General features: G+C 39.9%; 1 protein-coding gene across 2 annotated transcripts in view; it reads left to right on the top strand.

Annotated features, from left to right (window-relative positions):
* The window catches only part of LOC149232915 (Inositol monophosphatase family protein), a 230,619-nt gene that overhangs the window by 92,100 nt on the left and 117,597 nt on the right, over positions 1–20,922 (top strand). For both annotated transcript variants that reach the window (XM_089379546.1, XM_089379545.1), the window contains exon 5: positions 11,808–11,867. In XM_089379546.1, the coding sequence (XP_089235672.1) occupies positions 11,808–11,867 (60 nt within the window). The remainder of the gene's footprint in view (positions 1–11,807; positions 11,868–20,922) is intronic.

The following is a 20,922-nucleotide window of genomic DNA, read 5'->3' as shown; positions in this document are numbered from 1 at the left end:
CATCGTCCTGATCGTGGCGGTGTGAACGATTCGTCAATCCGAGCTCATATGAGGGAGAACGAGCTAGTCAAAGTTTTGGTCAAAGTTGGACTGTGGGCCAGGTTTAAGTGTCCTACAATTTGACCGACCCCGGGGCATGAAACCTAGCTCCCAAAAGCGGGCGAAATTGTTGCCTCTTTAATTTGTCTAATAACCCTTATGTTAGACAATTTTTTTAAAAAATGCCCTATTATAAAAAAAAAATTATATAATGTGTTAGCGGGTCACCACCCTCGCCACCCACAAAACTACATTAACAAAAATTTAATTAAAATAAGGACCAATGGCCATGACCCCGTCGGTCCAATGACACCCTCCACATAACAATACATGGGTATATATGGGGTGGGCACGGGCCACCTTTGGTGGACTCGGCCCACACCCTTGCCATACAATTTCCATATTAAAGCGGGGCCGGCAGGGACCGAACCCGCCCGACCCACAGTGGGCCGGCCCCATATATGGTGCGTACCATGTACCACCATCACATCATCAAACAGTACCAACCAACCTTAATACAAAAACCAACGCACCAAAAATTAAAGCACCGACAAGCAAGGGGTTGCGGGAGTTAAGGGGCTGGCCGTCCAATGCGAACCCAACCCCCCAACAAAGTATACAGAGTTTGTAAAAAAAAACTAATGTAAGTTAATTTGGGAGGGGCAGGATTTGATCCCTCGACCCCTCCTCAACAAATTGCCTTATTTACCATTACACCAAACAAATTTCTTGATAAATCCGCCCAAAACTTTATATAAAAACCTCAGTTGTTAGTGCGCCCAGCAAGGATGGAGGAACCAAGAGTGGGCACGGAAATTGAGGCAGAGTTTTTAATTAATTTATTGCAGGTGGAACCACGACTGAGCGAAATTTCCAGGAGGGTGAAATTTTTGCAGTGTTCGAATTGGACAAGCTTTATGTCGATCTTACACCTCTCGACGACACGAATCCAATGGCGTAGTCAGTTTCTTGATCTGAGCAGCCGATTTGCAGAGGACCCAGAGGAGGCAATCTTTAAGGAATCTAGGGGGAATCTAAAAGATTCCTTAAGCCCTAGAATTCCACTTTCTCAGAATTCAGAAATTTGACAGTCTATTTTGCACTATTCGACGCCACATATCTGATGGTGCATTTGGATTTTCCATTTGCTCATTTCATTTTTCGGCCAATTTTCTAAGTGGAGTGCAGGTGTCAACATTCATGTGCGAGCAGTCATTTCCATACGAGTTGATGTAGTGAGATCGATGGTACGAACAACTTCAGCAGTTTGACATCCTCTTCTTCAGATGGCCCTAGGATGTGAGGTATATGCAGTGTTCATGTACTTCTTTTTGCGATGCATTGTGCTGCATAGATCCTCGTTTGATGTTTGATGTGGGATCTTGTTTCTTCTTTGTTTCCATGATTCCTGCTTGATGTAATGCGGAATCATCTGTGTGATGTACTTGTTGTCATGATTCGTCATGTTTTGTTCGAGATCCCTTTGTCGTCATGTTGATGGGATACTCATGTTGTCGCCATGTATGTTTGCATTGAGATCCCTTTTATGCCATGTTGGCAGGATTATCATCATGCATGAGTTTATGTCATACTGATAGGAGTCCTTTTGACTGAGAGTTCCTATAGCAGAACATCTCTTGGAGCCACTCTTGCGTGAGGGCATTTTCCTTGTTTGATAGCGACGTCACCTCTTATGTACATCATCACTTTTGACAACACTTAATGCAGTGGCCTACACCATCTTGACACCGAGGCTCGGAGACTTAGTCCCTCCTGGACGAACTCCGTTATCAATGTCTTGTTATTTTATGTTGCTGATGATTGTCATGTTCCTCTTCTTTATAGCATGCAAATGTATTCATTTATGTTCTCTTAAAAATGCAATCTAACACATCACGAAAGTAAAAGGTCTTGGAAGGGTCCTTTGTCACACTTGGACTTGGATCACATAATGTCTAGTGCTCCATCTTCACCATTAGATACAATAGTCATTAGTGAATCTAAGTGGAAAAAGCTTGTTAATTAAGGGAAAATTGACACTTCATATGGGGCTTCTCTTCCAAATTTGGGGTTTTGATCACATAATAGTGTTACCTCCCTAGGTAGGAGTGGCTAATGGACAACCTATTAGGTGTTCCCAACCCCCAAAGGGAAAGACAGGTACATCCTTCAATCAATAGATGGCATATGAATAATAATGGAATGGAGGGGAAAAGGGGTCTCAAGGCTAAATTCCATGGTCAAAGGGGTAGCAATGATGAGGAAATCCACATTTTGGGCATATATATGTGAGGAGGGAGAAATCATAGATGTATGAGTTACCTCGACCTTTGTTTTTCCACCCTTCTTATTGCCTTTTTCCTTTTCTTGATTTTTTCTTTGTATTACTACTCGAAGCTCTAGGAAATGAGAGCATGTTGTGAATGATGTGTAGCAGTGGGTACCCCCTTAGTGGTGGGATAGTTCATCGCCCACCAGGGGTTGGGACATATAAGGGTTCCTTTTATGATATGATGGTGAAATATTGGCCCTTGGAATCGGGTGATGGCGATAATGGTTAGGGGTAGAGATCATGCTTGGCTTTTGCCCATGTACTAATATTAATGTCCCAACCATCTTTTGCATTTTATAATCTTCATTGAATTTTGTTTCTTGCTAGTGGCCATGATATGCTTTTTACTTTTCTTTTAGCTACATCAACCTCTTAGGGCAAAGTTTCTAGGCTTGATCCAGATATGTGGATAGGGGGAGGGGGTGTGCTAGAACCTAGTGGACCCATGGTCATGTGGACCCGGAGATGGGAGGTGGAGTATAGGGCTTGTAATGCATGTATGGAAGTGATAAGTATGGAATGGGAAAACGGGACCACATTATCTCAATCAGGGTTTCCTAGGTAGTGACCTTCCTAAAGCCATGGGCCATTAGAAGAGGTCCCACTAGACTAGGATTAAAGATTAGCCCCCCATTTAAGGTGAGGGAACAAAACCACGGTAAAAACCCTTCCTTTTTCCAAGTCACCCAATAATCCATGCTAAATGCCCAAATGAAAAAAGCATAAGCACCCAATTGCACAATGAATAACATACGTTTTGGATTGGATTGCCCACATTCTAACACGTGCTCTTGAAAAATGGGTGAGGAAACATATGGTTGGTGCAGGTGGTAGAGATAAAATGGCACATCACATTGGCTACAAGGTGGCTGTCAGGGGTTGCTGGCTGTAAGAAGATGATTAGGAGAAAATTTCTCCTAGGGGTACCCACTTTTGGTGGGTTACAGTTCTCTTGTGGGCCTATCAACTATCTGACTTTGACCATGGCTGGTCCTTGCTTTGACATCAATGACAGACCTCTCAACAAGGTGGAGACTTCACCCTCTTGGCACATACGTTGAGGCACTCATGTGTTTTGTCACTATTTCATTACTAGATGTTGGGGCTGACCCCTCTTCTTGGTAGTTAGTTGGATATCTAACCACATTTTAATGTGGATTGATGATGGTTTGATGTCGTTTCTCATGGATCTAGTCACTTGCACAATATTGGGAGGATTATTAGTAATTACCTTGGAGACCATGCATGGGAGGTGGTTATAGGGACGACTCGGCTTTGGAGGTTATTTTTGGCATGTGTCTACACTTGGCATTCAATCAACCACCTATTTTGAGGGTTATCCACTTTATGAGGATCTATTTCACATTTATCCATGTTTTGGAGGTCCACTTGTGCCACTTGGAGAGTGAATCTTGCATATTAAATTATGGATTTGTTAGTGGAGCTATTTCATTTGGAGGAGATTGAGGAGGATGCTGCAGTTTGAACATGGTCTCTTTCCTATTTGGAGGATGCATCACACTTCTCTTGGCTCATCTCGATGGAGATTTTTGCATGTGTCATATCGACTCATATTTTATTACTTGTTTGACTTGTCCATCAAGTTAGTTAAATGGATATTACTTGATCATGTTTTCCTAGGATAGCTCTAGGGTTTTAGGATAGATATTAATATTTTATTGGAGGAGGTTTTAACCTCTTTATCTATAAAGGATGGGCTCCCTGTGTTGTAATCATTGTTAAAAGTCCATTGAGACACTTGACTCTATATCTTATAATCTTCAAAGGTGCTTATTGGTGATCGAGATTTGATGTGTTTGGATCTATGTTGCTGAAGTTGAATGTGGCTAATTGGATTTCTTCAAGCATATCAAGGAGTCATTGAACTAGGTAAATTTGCTCTTTATTTGAAAGGGTTTATGTGTGATTTATCCCCATCTAAATTCATCATGTTTGTTGCCATAATTGATTAAAAGAATGTCACATTTCTTCATGTCAAGTGGCTAGAATTTACATTTCATAGTGATAAACACACCCCCTTGATGTATTTGAAACACTTCCTTAATTAGGGCCTTGAAATCATTTTTTTTGCATTCTAGGACAGTGATATAGGGGCGCTGTAACTTATTTATTGTAATCTCAATGAACCCTTATTTCATGAGAAAAAGCTCATTAAAGTGTCATCTCATAGACTCCATGTGCCTATTAAAATTTCTAGGCAGTCAGTCAAGTTTTCCAACCCTCTAAAACTAATAATTTCAATATTATGCTTTGCTGGTTTGAAATCTGCAATAAGTGAATGCAAAAATCTGAAGGTAGATGTCGTTCCTTGAAGCCCAAATACACCAATCTGTGGGATGTTTTGAGATCTGAAATTTATATAGAATAGTCAGCTTGCCTAGATCTCCTCCTTTCCAGCCAAAGACTCCTTTGGCTGTCATAAATTATGAAATATATTGTTAAATCATATATAAGATCAGATTTGTTTTTAAGCCTGAAAACCCCGTTGTTTTATCATCCTTTGTTATGCTTATTTGATGTGTAACAAATCTGGAATTTGTCAAAAATTTCAGATACAAACTGTATAATGATTAACCCTATCCAATGTTTTGGGTGGACACCCCAGCCATCATCAGGGACGAGAAAGACAAAAGATAATGAAAACGAGTGCTGATCAGTCCTTAAATAGGCCAAGAGATAACGGTCAAGAATATCAAATATTATTACATAAATTGATAAATGGTCAAAAAATTTAATTTAATGGGAAAGAGTATGGTAAATTATAAATAAGTTAATAAACGGTCAAAAAATAAAATTAGTCAGGGTAAGAATACATTATTAAAACGGTAAAAAAATATAAGAATAATAAGAATATAATGGTCAACAATAATTTATTTGATTGAAAAGGTCAGGGGGCAGGGTGTTAGATTAAAGGTTAAATAAATAAATTAAAAAGTGGGGGGTTGGGGGGGGGGGGAGTGCGAAGCCCCCCAAGCCTAATTCTTCCGAAGAAGAAGCCCAAACCATCAAGTGGCTCAATGATAACCCCTACATTCTTATCCTTAAGGCAGATAAGGGCAATGCCACCGTTGTTATGAACACTGAAGACTATGAATCCAAATTACTTAATCTTCTTTCCTCTTCCTTCTATAACGTTCTTCCAAAGAATCCCATTAATTCCATTACTTAAGTTGTGACCAAGGCTATAAAATCCTCTTCTTTTGACGAATCCATTCAACAATGTCTTATTCCTCATACCCCCCAAACTCATAAAATTTATGGTCAACCAAAAGTCCACAAACCAGGAGTTGCCTTTAGGCCTGTCAATGCTATTGGAGCACCAAACCATGCACTTGGGAGGTATTTAGCCACTAAGCTTCAACAGTTTGTGGGTTCCACCCCCTCTTATATGAAAGATTCCGCTGATTTCTTTCTTAAAACCAAAAACATCCACGTTGATGAACATGACATTTTTGTCAGTTTTGATGTGGTATCCTTGTTCACCAAAATCCCTGTCCTTGAAGCCTAAAATCTGATATTTGAGCTTGTTGACGAAGAAACCCTCAACCTTATCAAGATTTGCCTCTCTTCCACTTTCTTTTCTTTCAAAGGTGTCATCTATGAACAGATTGAAGGGACAGCTATGGGTTCTTCTCTATCTCCGGTTGTAGCAAACATCTTCATGGAATTTTTCGAATCCAAAGCCCTTAACTCATCGCATCACAAGCTAAAGTGTTGGTATTGGTTTGTCGATGACACTTTTGTTATTTGGCAGCATGGCCAACCAACTCTCAATGACTTTCTCTCCCATCTCAATAGCATTATGCCCCATATTCAATTCACCATGGAAATTGAATCTAATAAATCCCTTCCTTTCTTGGATGTTCTCATCACCCACCTTCTTTATGGCTCTCTTACCATCAAGTTTACAAAAAAAAGACCCACATTGACCGTTGTCTGCACGCACATTCTCACCATCACTCATCCCAAAAATCCGGTGTTCTAAAATCTCTGATCTCTAGGGCCATCAAAATCTCATCTCGCCAGTTCCTCTCCTTAAAAAATTCCCACCTAATCCAAGCGTTTAGAGCCAACGACTACACTGCCTCCCAAATTCATAAATCTTTCCGAGTTGTCTCTAACCCTAAATCCAACCACTCTAATCCCTCCCCTCTTAGTGGCCAGATCTCTTTTCCTTACATAAAAGGAACCACTAATCTTATTCCCAAGATTTTGGCCATAAAGAACATAAAGACCGTATTTAAACCTTATAAAACCCTCCGACAATTATTCTATTCAGCCAAAGATGAGTCAAACCCCATGTAAGGATCAATTGTCTACCAAATTCCTTGTTCATGCAGGAAGTCTTACATTGGCCAGACATGCCGACCCTTCATAACCTGCCTTAAAGAGCACATAGCTGATATCGACCATCACCGTGTATCAAAATCTTCCATTGCCGAGCACTCCTTTAACACCAAACAACTTATTTGTTTTGACCAGTTAAAAATCCTAGCTTGTGTCCCATTTTATAATTCTCAAATCATTAGGGAAGTTATCGAGATCGAGAAGCTCCCCAATAACTTTAATAGAGAAGGTGGATATAAACTTAGCTCCTCCTGGAAGCCGATTATCCATCAACTCACTCTATGACTCCTTCCCTCATTTATCTCCTTTCCTCCCCCTTCCCCCATTTTTCTTTCCCTCTTTACTTTGTTTTTTAGGACTTATTCTTGTGCCTTCTCCTCAAAGATAAGTCAAACCCCATGCAAGGATTAGTGGTCTACCGAATTCCTTGTTCACGCAGGAAGTCTTACATTGGCTAGACATGCCAACCCTTCATAACTTGCCTTAAAGAGCACATAGCTGATACCAACCATCACCGTGTATCGAAATCTTCCATTGCCAAGCACTCCTTTAACACCAAACACCTTATTTGTTTTGACCAGTTAAAAATCCTAGCTTGTGTCCTATTTTATAATTCTCGAATCATCAGGGAAGTTATCGAGATCGAGAAGCTCCCCAATAACTTTAATAGAGAAGGTGGATATAAACTTAGCTCCTCCTGGAAGCCGATTATCCATCAACTCACTCTATGACTCCTTCCCTCATTTACCTCCTTTCCTCCCCCTTCCCCCATTTTTCTTTCCTTCTTTACTTTGTTTTTAGGACTTATTCTTGTGCCTTCTCCTCTTTTCTTCCACTTCACGCTCTCCCCTGCCCTTTTCAAAGATTTTATTGTTGACTGTTAATTATTTATTATATTCTTATTAATGTTATATTTTTTGACTGTTCTAATAATTTATTCTTACCGTGATTAATTTAATTTTTTGACCGTTTATTAATTTATTTATAGTTTATCATACTCTTTCCCATTAAATTAATTTTTTTGTCCATTTATCAATTTATGTAATAATATTTTATATTCTTGACCGTTATCTCTTGACCTATTTTAGAACTGATCAACACTCACTTTCATCATCTTTTAGCTTTCTAGTCCCTGATGATGGGTGGAGTGTCCACCCGAAATGTCGAACAGGGTTAATCTACTACATAGTTTGTATCTGATTTTTTTTGACAAATATGAGTAATTGTGGAAATCTCCACTCTCAAATCTGGAATTTGCAGCAGAAATTTACATTGGGTTCTAGATTCAAACTGAACCTAAGGAGCCTTCCAATTTACCATATTTTGTAAGTTCATTTTCTGTTTTAATAAATTTAGAATTAACAACTTAATGTGATAATAAATCAGATATACACTGTCTCTTGAAACCCCTTTTAGGGATTTCCCCCTTGAGGGAAAGCATCCAATTTAAAGAGCGGTAGTGGGTTATTGAGGTGACAGTGGATGACCCATTCAAGTTTCCTATAGGCAGTGTTGCGGGGGAGTGCCCCCCCCCTCACACCCATGCTCCCAATTCGCGGTCCGAGCGGGAGCGACTTGGGAGCACGCTCCCAAAATTGCTCCTGGCAAAAAAAATACGCTCCTTGGTTTTTTGGGAGGGTTTAGTCTTTTTTGCAATTTTTTTTTGTAGTAATATTCCAAATGCAATTTTTTTTCAAAGAAAGAAATAAGTTTTGAGTGGGGCAACGCCTATGGCCCTAGTATTGATATGCGATTCATGGTAATCTTAAAGTCTTAAAGTAAAAGGATGAAAATGAAGATTAAGGAGAATGTCACTTTTACATTAAGACTTTAACATTACCATGAATCACATATCAATACTAAGGCCATAGGCTTGACCATTAGGCTGCCCCACTCAAAACTTGTTTCTTTCTTTGAAAAAAAATTGCATTTGGAATATTACTGCAATTTTTTTTTGCAAAAAAGACTAAATGCTCCCGAAAAACTAGGGAGTGTTTTTTTTGCCGGGAGCGTGCTCCCGAGTTTCTCTTGCCCGGACCGCGAATTGGGAGTGGGGGCTTGAGGGGGGGGGCTGGTCGAGAAAGAAACTCTATGTCCGTGGGATATGTAGCTTCCCCGTTGTGAGTAGCATACCCATGGTTAGTAACATACCCGACATACCCATCATGATTAGTAGCATACCTGTGGGAAGAGCGTGATTCAGAGTCTGATGCTCGAGGTTCATATAGAGATTATGACTTTTGTAAGCGAGATTCTGACCTTCTTTAGTGATTGAGATGAAGAGTTTGAAGTTCGAGAGCTTGTTCTAGCTTCCCTTGTCCAGTTCAAGATCTAGACTCATAGCCACCAGCAACTTATAGAGATCTAAAGCTAGCAGGAAGTGAAACACCACTTGTTTCAGCAGCACTAGTAGTGAAAGCTACAAGAGTTGTTCCAGATCCTCTAGCATCAACAACACTAAGCACCAACATATTCTCCAGTTGCAGTAGTCGATTATTCAATTGATCCAACAGTAGTATATCTAGTGGTAGAGATAGTAGACCCAGACGCAGTTCCTGCTGTTTGGGATCGGGATAAAGAGTTTGATGTTCCGGATCCAGATTATGATGCACTGGAAGCAAAGGAAGGTACGAGGGTATATAAAGAAGCAGGATCAGTTCCAGGTCTAGATCTAGTCCCAAATACAAAAGAGGTAGCATCATAGCCAATCCCAATTTAAGCTTCTCTCGTTCCAACTTATCCGCTACTAGTACCAACAATGGCACCAACGCTAGCAATACGAGCAGTCGATTCTGGCCTGTTCATTCTGTTGGTTCAATCGATGAAGCAGGAAGTCGGTGATTCAGTAGTTCCAGAAGCGGCACAAGCAACAGTTCGAATCCTAGATGCAGATATATAAGATCGAGATGGAGATCCAGTAGTTTAAGCCCTGTTTAAGCAACAAGTATTGTAGCAGATCCTCTAGTTTCAGATATAGTTCCATTTCCAGATACAGATTGAGTTGCTTAGCCTTAGCCAATAGTGGTGGGAGAACCAGTACTCATTTCAGTCCTAGCTTACCCACTACTATCTCGCTGCTTATATCTAGTGGAATCACCACCAGCTTTCTGGTTCTTATAGGCCTAGGGTATTCACGTGATACTTGTGTTGGAAAGGGTGCGAAGTTCCCAGCCAGTTGCAGAGCCAAAAAATCAGCTCGAGAACTTGTAACCTAGGTTGAAGGGGAACTAGTAAATGATCCCACAGAAGCACTTGCATAGGCATCAATAACAGAGGCAAAGGCCAAAGTTGACTGTCTTCCACGTGCGTTGATCTTCCCACAGTTCACTCTTTAGGCTCTATGGCGAATTCTATAGATTCTCCAGCTTAGGATTCTTATAATTGATGCCTTCTCAGTATCATATTTGGCGTAAAGGGGATGGAGTGACGGATGGCGGGTTGCATGATTGGTATAGTAAGGCGGTTAGTTCGAATTTGCTATGATGCTGCGATAGCAGATGCTTGGACCCCTATGTTATATTAGATTAGCGATGGATGGTTGTTTGATCGAATTGAGATGGATGTGCGATGGTGGGGAAGGTTCCCGCGGGATGTTCTTAGGGCACGCGATATGGATGTTTGATCAACTGTGTAGTTTCAATCCTTCGTCGTGTTTGATCTATATCCTCTGAATGTTTAATCTTCATTTTCATCCTTTTACTTAAATTTTTAACATTACCATGAAATGACTCAGGAAGTTTGAGAGTGGTTTCAACCTCATTGGATTTCATATGGAGAAAGTAGAATTTTAGATTTCATTCAAAATCCAGCATACTTATCAGTTTTTCAGGATTTTAGGATTGGGGGGATTGCAATGTTTCCATTGGATTTTGTCATGTATTAGAGTATGGAACTCGTATTTAATCAAGAGCACCAATCCCTCTATGTACCTTGATGTTAGTGACATTGGTTGTCGAACTCCTCTATCATGACCCTCCTGAAAATGTACGCATCACTCAAACAAAATCTTGACTTGCCATGCTATGCTTTTTCTATCTTATGTTAATTCTTAGAGGGTGATATTAATGACAAAGATCCCTATACAGATCCATAGGCAATGACAAAGATACCTCTGGATATTAATGCTTAGAGGGTGATATTGATGAAAAGATGCTGATTTTCCAACAAGACTAAAAAATACATTTCTCATGGCGACAAGAGGCCCAAGCATTAGCAATAGATAATGGATTTACTTGTCTTTTGTAGTTTCTAGTAGCTTTTATAACTATTGACTCTTTCATATTTATTATGATATTTTTTGTAAACAATATATGACAATTTAAGTTTGAAGTTTGAAGTTGGAAATTATAACTCATTAGTAATGAATTATGAATATGATGCTTCGTGAAAGTTGAAAGTTGTTTCATTTCATTTCATTTTATAACATTTCATTTCATGTTAGATATTATTTGTTGTAATGGTTACACTTAGCTTACAAGTACATCTTTGGTGATCAATGATGATAAATGTTATATATTGAATTTTGAAAGCTGGAAACTTTAAGATTGATGAATCATGAGACTCAATACGTTGTATGTTACTATGTTACTAAGTTATGGACGTGGTTGATGAAGATTATAACTTCTAGATGATTGTTGTTATATGGTTCAATCTATGTTTTTTATATGTAATTCATCATTCTACATGCTTTTGTTGACATATATGCATCAAAATAATATATATATAAAAAACGCTCCTGGAATTGCTCTCAAACTGGGAGCTTCTAAAAATGTCACTCCCTCTTCCCGTTTTCGCTCCCGCTTCCAAGTAACCTTGCCTATAGGTCTTTATCTTGTGAGTTAGGACTCTGTAAATTTTCCATTATTTGCACATGGGATTTCTTACAACTAGAATCTGTCTTTAAAGTATATATGATTCGCATCCTCTTTTAAGCGTGTTGTATATGACTAGGATCCCTTGCACAAACTCAATTTTCATTACTGGGAAGACATATTGTAGTAAGATATCACAAATTTTAATAGCCATTCAGTTGACCCTATTCAAATAAGATAATTCGCCAATTGTGCAGGTACTTGATCCCATTGATGGCACTCGAGGGTTTTTAAGGGGTCGTATGGCTTTATATGTGGTAATAAAGATTTTTATCCAAGCCTATTTCTTACATTTAATTTTAGGATAGACAATTTAAAGAAGTATATCAGATTTTTTAACGTTATTCTAAACTTACACTTTTGGTGTAACGTTATCCTACTAGTTTTTTACTTCTATTCTGCATTATTGTTTTTTAAATTCTTATTTTTATAATCCTTATGAGAATAATGGAGATACAACTTTCATTTCCTTAAAAACATACAGGATGGTGGATGATGTCCTAGTCATCTCAAGGAGTATACAGATTTTGTCACATGCTGGGTAGTGTGGGATGTTGTATATATATGAAGATCAAAGGAAATTATATAGTTTCATACAATATTTTTTGTCAAGGCAAAAAAATAGCGTTTTTTTGTTTCAATTAGGATGAAAATTGCATTTTTATGTATAAGGCACTTCACAAAAAAAGGGTGAACCGTATGGGTATAAACACCATAATCTCTGAGAACCACAAAGGTCATGACTGCCCAGTAACCCTAAACTAACATATCTGCTTGAACCATCTGTTCCACACCTCAAAAATTCTGAGAAAAAAGGACTGAGAAAGTCAGCCACAAAATTAGATCTCTTGCATAACATATGGACAAAAAGCTGTAGACTTGTAACAGTTTAAGACCTGTCAACAACTAATTATGAAGTGACAAACTTAAAATGTCTACCTTGACACAGTCAAGGATCATCCAAATGCTCCTCTAGAATTAAAATCCCAGCCTCTAGCTGCTGTCCCTCCTTAGATAGGTATCCACTTCTGTAGTCAGCACCTGAGACACAGGCATATATAATTTGGTCTAACTAACCAGAAGCCTCTAACTGATTTGCTAGAGGCTGTAGAAGGAATTTGTGCACTTGAATTCTCCTTTCTTCCATATGATGACCAAAATGAATCACTAAAGACGTGAAACTGCTAGAATCGTTTCTTCAAAGAAACTTTTAGTAGGAATCTCAAAGACATCATCCCTGCATAATTGTTTGAACTGGTGCCCAAGCCAGATTGAACTTGAAATAATTCTTATCAGAAATAAAACTCAGGCCTCCAGCATTGCTGAAACTATCTGGATCAATGTTGAAAAAAGTCGAAGTCGGGATTAAATCGGTAAGGGTCCAGAAATTGAAAAAGTCGTTAAAATCGGAAGAGGTTTTTGAAAAAGTCGGCAAAATAAAAAAAAATACAAAAATATTCATTTTTTTTTAAGAAGTCGTTAAAGAAACTACCTCACTCATGTTGGGAAAACTCCTGATTTTATCTTGACTTTTTCGACACAATCCCGATTTTTTCATATATTTTTTTTTAAAGTCGTTAAAGAAACTACCTCACTCACAATTTTTTTGAAAAACTCCCGATTTTATCCAGACTTTTTCGATAAAATCCCAATTATTTGTTTTCCAAAAAGTCGCCAAAAAATTGGCTAGCTCAAAAAATTGGACTTTTTTCACACTGATCTGGAACTTGATTGGCCCCATCAAGAAAACCCCATGGAAGAAGCCTATTAATCAGATGCTCCCCCACCTTTCTTGGAGGCTTTTCTTTAACACACATTCTACATCCTTGAAACATATTACAAACTTGTAAGAAAACCAGGTAAGATGGCATCTGCTTATCATCAAAAAGCTAGGCATTATATGACAACCAGATGGCTTATAAAATAGGACATCGAATAGCTCTGAGTTCCTTCAGCTCCTTTTTGAGAAACCATGCTTTTAGACAAACTCCCACAAGTTCTCAACCCACACATTTGAGAAACCTGTCCACTTTTCTACATCTCTCCAAGATTGCTGGGGAAAGGGACATTGGATAGCCAGATGAGAGAGTTTCAGCTGCTTTCTTACACAAGACATAGACACTGGGACCATCCCAACATCTCTTTTGCATGACCTCCCAAGTTTGACCCTTGTTCCTTTGTGCTAGCGAGACGAATATCCTAGTCTTTTATGGAGTTTTTGTGAAAATTTCAACTATTGCAGCAACTGGAAATTGTTGAAGAATGTAACTAGGTTTGGTCTTCATAATTGTACTTGAAGTTAAAATGTAATATATTTGTCAAAAGAAAGTGAAAAGAATTTTATTATTAAATTGAATTGACTTATTAAAGCATGGGTTTCATGCTTGGGTCAATTATAGGTCAAGCCTCCATTGTAGGCTTTAGGTTGTTGTCAAAGTCATTTATTGTTTGGTCAAAGACTCCTCCATCAAGTCATCCTCTTCAACAAAGTCATCAACTCGGCCTCTTCATCAAAGTCTTCAAGTCAGCCTCTTCAAGTCGGCCTCAAATAAATTATCTTCAAGTCAATATATTCATGTTGGCCTTATACAGTGACACATCTATTCATATGGTCATGTCGGCTCATTTATGATGGACGAACCACTATATATACCAAGCTGAGGTTTTCGCATTATACCACCACAAAGTTTCGGATAAAAATACAGAGACAAGTTCGGTTGGCAATTTCAGAGATAGGTATTTCAGTGGAGAAGCTTAGATCATCTCAGAAAAGAAGTTCATTATAGTGGAGATATTTCGAGTGCATTATAGTGATAAAGGTTCGGTATCATCACAGAAAGAAGCTCTCTCAGTTTCGGTGTCACTACAGTGAGAAGGATTCGTTGTCACTATAGCAAGAAGGTTCGATATCATCACAAAAAGGAGGTCTCTCAGTTTTGCTGTCATCACAGTGAGAAAAAATTGGTGCCATCACAAAAATGAGATCTTGGTGTCATGGTAGTGATGAGATCTCAAGGATATTACAGTGAGGAGATCTCGGTGCCATGACAGTGAAGAGGTCTCGGTGCAAACAAAGTGATGATGTCTCAGTCCAAACACATTGACATGGATCTTGGATGACTTGATGGAGGAAGTCTACAGTCTAGGGTATAAGGGTATTGCTCGTCTCATCTTGAATCTATTGAAGGAAGAATTTTGACCAAGTTTTCCCCAAAGAGTGGGGTTTTTCCCTGGCAATGTGCCTACATATTGTGTCCTCTTCTATTTGTTGCTTGGCATTAATGTTGATGATAAGAAAAGATAAATTGAAAGAACACATAATAATAACGAAAACATCACAAGATAATGTCATAATAAGAGAAATCGTTTAACTGCCACCTCTTTGGATTTTCTCAACAGAAATTATTCTTCTAACTCTAAATTTAATTATGCAGTTTATTTGCTACAACAAACAATGAATAAAATCACAACTGCAATTTTCACCATAAAAATGCTGCAGAAAAATAAAATGCTGGAAACTGAGAAATTTTAGCAAACACACAAAAATTGACACCATTATTTTTGGAAAATTGTCCCCGGAAAAACCCAATGTGGGAAAACCGGTGCAACAGATGCAGGTTTTATTATTATTCTTCAACAGCAAATCTTAGTACAATAATTTGGATGTCAAACTAGCAATCCAATTTGAGAGTATCATTGACAAAATTCTTGTGAGGATTTTTCCTCATCCCACAGTTGATTTCAGTTGGTTCGAAATGCGTCGACGAGAATTTTTCTTATGTGATTTTTGCCGAAAGATGCTGGTACAATTATTATGGATCACAAAAGTCTTAATTCAAAAACTTCCTTTTGCGTCAACCTCTGCGCAGTGGTTGTGCATGCTTTGCTTGTTGAGAAATCTAGGGCTTTTAATGTTAGCAATTTCTCTACTTGATATTTGCTTGTGATATGTTTGTTCTTCTTTACTTATGATCTTTCACTTTGTTAGCTTATTCGTGTGTTCTTTTGTTAAAATTGGAAACTAGGGCCAAACTCCATGTGGGTCATCTTATTTATGGCAGCTAATATTTTTCTTGGATCCCTATCATTGAGAGGTGTAGGATTGATCTAAAGATCATTTGATTCCGATAAGTATTCATGGAGTTATGAATTTATTTGCGTTGTAAGACAATTCGTCAAGGTTTGCCAGCAACCAAATAAACCCCACATGTGGTCAACGTTTTAGTATAAATAGAGGTGACCTTGAAGTCATTTCAACACACTTGGGATCTCTTCCTCTCTCTACTTGTCTTTGGGTTTTAGTAAGAGGAGAGATCCTAAGGAATAATGTTGCTCTGATCCAGAGGGCAAAACGCAGGAACTGTTGGAAAAGCCGGAAAAGCAGGAACTGCCGGAAAAGCTGGAATTGCCAGAAAAGCCAGAAAGATCGGAACTTGCGGAAAAGACGGAACTGCTGGAAAAGCCCGAACTGTCAGAAAAGCCGGAAAAGTTAGAAAAGTTGGAAATGTCGGAAAAGCCGGGACTACCGGGAACAGCCGGAACTGTCGGGAACGACCGGAACTGCCAGAACTGCCGGGAACTGCCGAAACAGCCGGAGCATATGTCTCCGAAGGAGAGTAGCATGCAAGGGACATCTAACTAACATTGGGACAGTTGTATGGTACTTAGTAGCAAATACACCAAGCATGCAATTTTACAGCTAGCATGCAAGGGACAACTAGCATGCAACAACAAGCATGCTAAGGACAACAAGCATGCTAGGGACAACAAGCAAGCAAGGTGCAGCCAACACATAGGTCAAGATGGCAACATGGTGCAACAATGGCACATAATGCAGTACAGTGATGGGTACAGTCATGATTAATGAAGTGTGATGAGATGCAGCATAGTGATGATGGGTGCAGCATGGTGTAGCGCAGTGAGGTGCAGCATGGTGCAGCACAGTGAGGTGCAACATGATGACGAAATGCAACACAATGATAGGTGAAAGAGTCACCTTGGAGAATTAGTTGAAGCAACATGTCTTCAACTGATCTCATGTATCATCTTCTTAGAGATGATCTATGCTCTTATCTAGATAAGTCAAAGTATTGACTTATGTTGTAAACGTACTCTCTCTCTCTCTCTCTCTACTGAACTATTGAAGAACATATAAGAAGAATTGATCAAGGGTTTCCCCACATTGGGGTTTGTCCCTGGCTAGCGCCACATCTTGTGCCCTCTTGCCTTGGCTTGTCTTCTGCGATTTATGTTTATGTTCTATTTGCAGTTTAATTTAATGTTGATGTGATTGCTAATCTGGAAACGATATGGAGCTAACTGTGAAAATTGAAATAAATTTCTCTAAGCATAGAACATACCTAAAATTAACATGGTATTGGAGCTGAGGTGAAGGCAATGCCCAAGCAGGAGTGAAAGAGAAATCACCGAAGACAGTGGGGAAAGGACAAAAGGATCAGTGGATTCCTCATCCCTCTTCAAATTCACCGAGGGTGAAGTCGAAGCAGAGAATATTATCAGAATGGCGCAGTAAAAGTTTCTGATTGCCTACCTAAAGATCACTTCATTGGAAGACCAGATCTCAGGGTGGAAGGAAAGGCAGATAACTAGTTCGGCCATTATGCGAAGGAGTGTCCGGATGGCAGGGACACATCCGTTGATGATGATAACAATAATTCTAGGGACATCTTCAATGATCAAAGGAATGACAAGTAATGCAGGTCATTAAGGAAATGGCTGACTCTTCATAGAAAGCAAGGAACCCCAGGTATGAAGAATCAAATGTTGTTTCTGATAAGATAAAGAAGCGTTATCTTGTATTGGCCCTCTCCTTTAGATTCTTTGGGAATCTGGCTTATAGATTGTAGTGCTTCAAGGCACTTCATCGGATAGATGGGTGCACTCTGTAATTTGGTAGAGATGGAAACAATTGTGGGATTATACTTGGAGCCGATGCCACCTATCCCGGAAAGGGTGTAGGGAATGTTAACTCTCAATTGAATAAGGGTAACTCGATTCATTTACAAAATCTCTTTTATGTACTTGATCGCAAGAAGAACCTGGTGTCCATCTTGGAAATGGAAGTCAAAGGTTTCAGGGTGGCATTCATCGATGGAAAGGTACATGTTAAAAAATATAATTTTCAAATATGCTTTTTCTCATGGGTTCAGGGTTGGCAATTTGTATCAAGTTGCAGGATGGTCCATTGGGGATCATGTCAATTGACTTATCGCATCTATAACACCTGAGGTCTACCTATTGGGCCCTACTTGATGTGAGTCAAATGGTGATAGGGATGTCTGAATTCAAGTAGAGCATGAAGGTACATGTTTGAGATGTACAAAAGGAAAATCTTATAAGGGGACCATTCCCCTCATGCAGCAGGTCCACAGGTTTGGAACAACCTGAGGAGTTTGAGATTCATGATCAGGAATCTCATGTATACAGGTGGAAGAAAGCCCTCTATGGCTTGAAGCAAAACACCCCGGGCGTAGTATGAGAGGATTGATAGCTGTCTGATGAAGCTGAGATTCACTAGGAGTGAAACCGATCCAAACCATTACCTGAAGGTTGTGGATGATAGACCTCTCATACCGGCACCTTATGAGGACGACCTATTTTTGACAGGTGCAGACCCTCTCATTTGCAGAAGTAAGAGGGAGTTGGATTCCGAATGTGGAATGATAAACTGCAAGCCTGTGACTACCTTGAGGATCTTAACTTTCAGAAGTTATATGGTAGTGATGTCGGACCAGATTTGGGAAATGCCTCTGAGTTTCATAAACTCATTCGCGTTGATGTTCTTGGTGAACTTTCGTCCAAACATATGTTTTGCAGTTAGCATGGTGAGCTCATATTTGGTTGAGCCTCACTGGATTGGTGCCAAGAATCTTTTGAGATATCTTCGGGGCACAATCTCTCATGGATTGAGATACACTGCCGGAAATATGAAACTACATGATTATTCGAATGCTGACTGGGCAGGCAGTGTGGAGGATCACTAGAGCACTTCTCAGTTCTGGTTCTCTTTGGATTCTGCTTCGATATCATGGATGAGTAGGAAGCAGAAGTCGGTTGCTATAAGCACCGCCGAGGCTGAATCCATAGCTACTAGTATGATCTTGTGTGAAGCTGCATGGTTGCAGAAGCTCTTAAGTGAGTTGTTTGTACACATGATGAATACCACTGTGATTCTTTGTGACAACCAGAGGGGGGATTCGGTTATTGAGGATTCCCGTATTCAATGATTGCTCTAGCAAATAGACATCAGATACTACCTTATCTGCGATATGGTAAGTCGATGAGCGAGGAGGCTCCAACGCATTGATACTGATGTACAGGTCGCAGACATTTTGTCAAAGCCCCGGGGAAAGGTCAAATCTGTGACTTTCTCGAACGAATTGGAGTCGTTGAGAGACCTTCTTATAAGGGTCCTGCATGTTGCATGCATTGAGCTCTGGGAGCTCTAGGGGGCTTGGGGTACTTACTGGAGCAACATATGACCACAGGGCGAGTCACCCTCCCCTGGTGGTGCGCTATGAACAGGATGATTAGTTCTTCTGTGGGCCGGGATCATTAGTTCTCCCATGGCAACAATGGAATAGGATGATTAGTTCTCCTGTGGGCCGGGATGATTAGTTCTCCCGTGGCAACTGTGGAACAAGATGATTAGTTCTGCTGTGGGCCAGGATTATTTGTTCTCCGTGGCGACTATGGAACAGGATGATTAGTTCTCCTGTGAGCCAAGATGATTTGTTCTCCGTGGCGACTGTGGAATAGGATGATTAGTTCTCCTGTGGGCCAAGATGATTAGTTCTTTGTGGCATCTACTGACAGGATGATTCGTTTTCCTGTGGACAGGATGATTAGTTCTCCTGTCGAGACATCCTACCCATGCAGTCTGGGACTCATGGAAAGTACCTCTCATCTGATCAATGAGCAGGGAAATGAGGATAGGGACCATAGTAGTACTATCGATGGACGCATCACTGTGTCTACCATACTCCCTATGCTAGGATGACCTCCATTGATTTGGGATCAGTATGAGTGGTTTGAGACACTCTCTTGTGACATTGATCTGGGATCAGTATGAGTGGTTTGAGACACTCTCTTGTGACATTGATCTAGGATCAATATGAGTGGTTTAAGACACTCTCTTGTGATATTGATCTGGGATCAATAAAACTGACTTTGGGTCAGTAAGAGTGATGTGACACACTCTCTTCAGATGAAACTGACTTCGGGTCAGTAGAGAATGGTATGAGATATTCTCAGTCAATTCTTCTTCTTCATGGTTCAGCAGAGCATAGCAGAGTAGAGCTTAGCAGATCAGAGCAGAGCAGTGTAGGGCACTGATGGCAGAGATAGTACAGTCGGACATATGGATCAACAGATGGTGTTCTCCCTAGTTGGGAGGGAGTGTTAAAATTGGCAACTAGTGCCAAAATCCATGTGGGTCATCTTATTTATGGCAAATGATATTTTTCTTGGATCCCTCTGATTGAGAGGTGTAGGATTGATCTAAAGATCATCCGATTCCGATAAGTATTCATGGAGTTATGAATTTATTTGCGTTATAAGACAATTCGTCAAGTTTGGCCAACAACCAAATAAACCCCACATGTGCTCAACGTTTTAGTATAAATAGAGGTGGCCTTCAAGTCATTTCAACACTCTTGGGATCTCTTCCTCTCTCTACTTGTCTTTGGGTTTTAGTAGGAGGAGAGATCCTAAGGAATAACTTTGCCTTGATCCAGAGGGCAAAAAGTCGAAACTTTCGGAAAAGCCGAAACTTCCGGAAAAGCTGGAAAAGCCGGAAAAGCAGGAACTGCCGGAAATGTCGGAAAAGTTGAAACTGCCGGAAATGTCGGAAAAGTTGAAACTGCCGGAAATGTCGGAAAAGTTGAAACTGCCGGAAAAGTCAGAAAAGCCGGAACTACCAGAAAAGTTGGAACTGTCGGAAAAGACGGAACTGCCGAAAAAGCCAGAATTGCCAAAACTGTCGGAAAAGACGGAACTGTCGGAATCGTCGGAAATACTGGAAAGCCAGAAAAGCCAAAACTGCCAGAAAAGCCGGGAAAGCCAGAAAAGTCAGAAAAGCCAGAAATGCCAGAAAAGCTAGAACTACCGGAAAAGCTGGAATTGCCGGGATTGCTGGAACTACCGGGAACAACTGGAACTGCCGTAACTGCCGGGAATAACCGGAACTGTTAGAACTGCCGAAATAGCCGGAGCATCTGTCTCCGAAGGAGAGCAACATGCAAGGGACATCTAACTAACATTGGGACAATTGTATGGTACTTAGCAGCAAAT

The sequence above is a fragment of the Pinus tabuliformis genome, chromosome J (assembly GCF_031772625.1).
Source record: "Pinus tabuliformis cultivar Carrire ecotype Pingquan chromosome J, CPIR1, whole genome shotgun sequence".
NCBI lineage: Eukaryota > Viridiplantae > Streptophyta > Pinopsida > Pinales > Pinaceae > Pinus > Pinus tabuliformis.
Note: the sequence above shows the minus strand (reverse complement) of the source record. Positions and strands in the feature narration are given on the sequence as shown.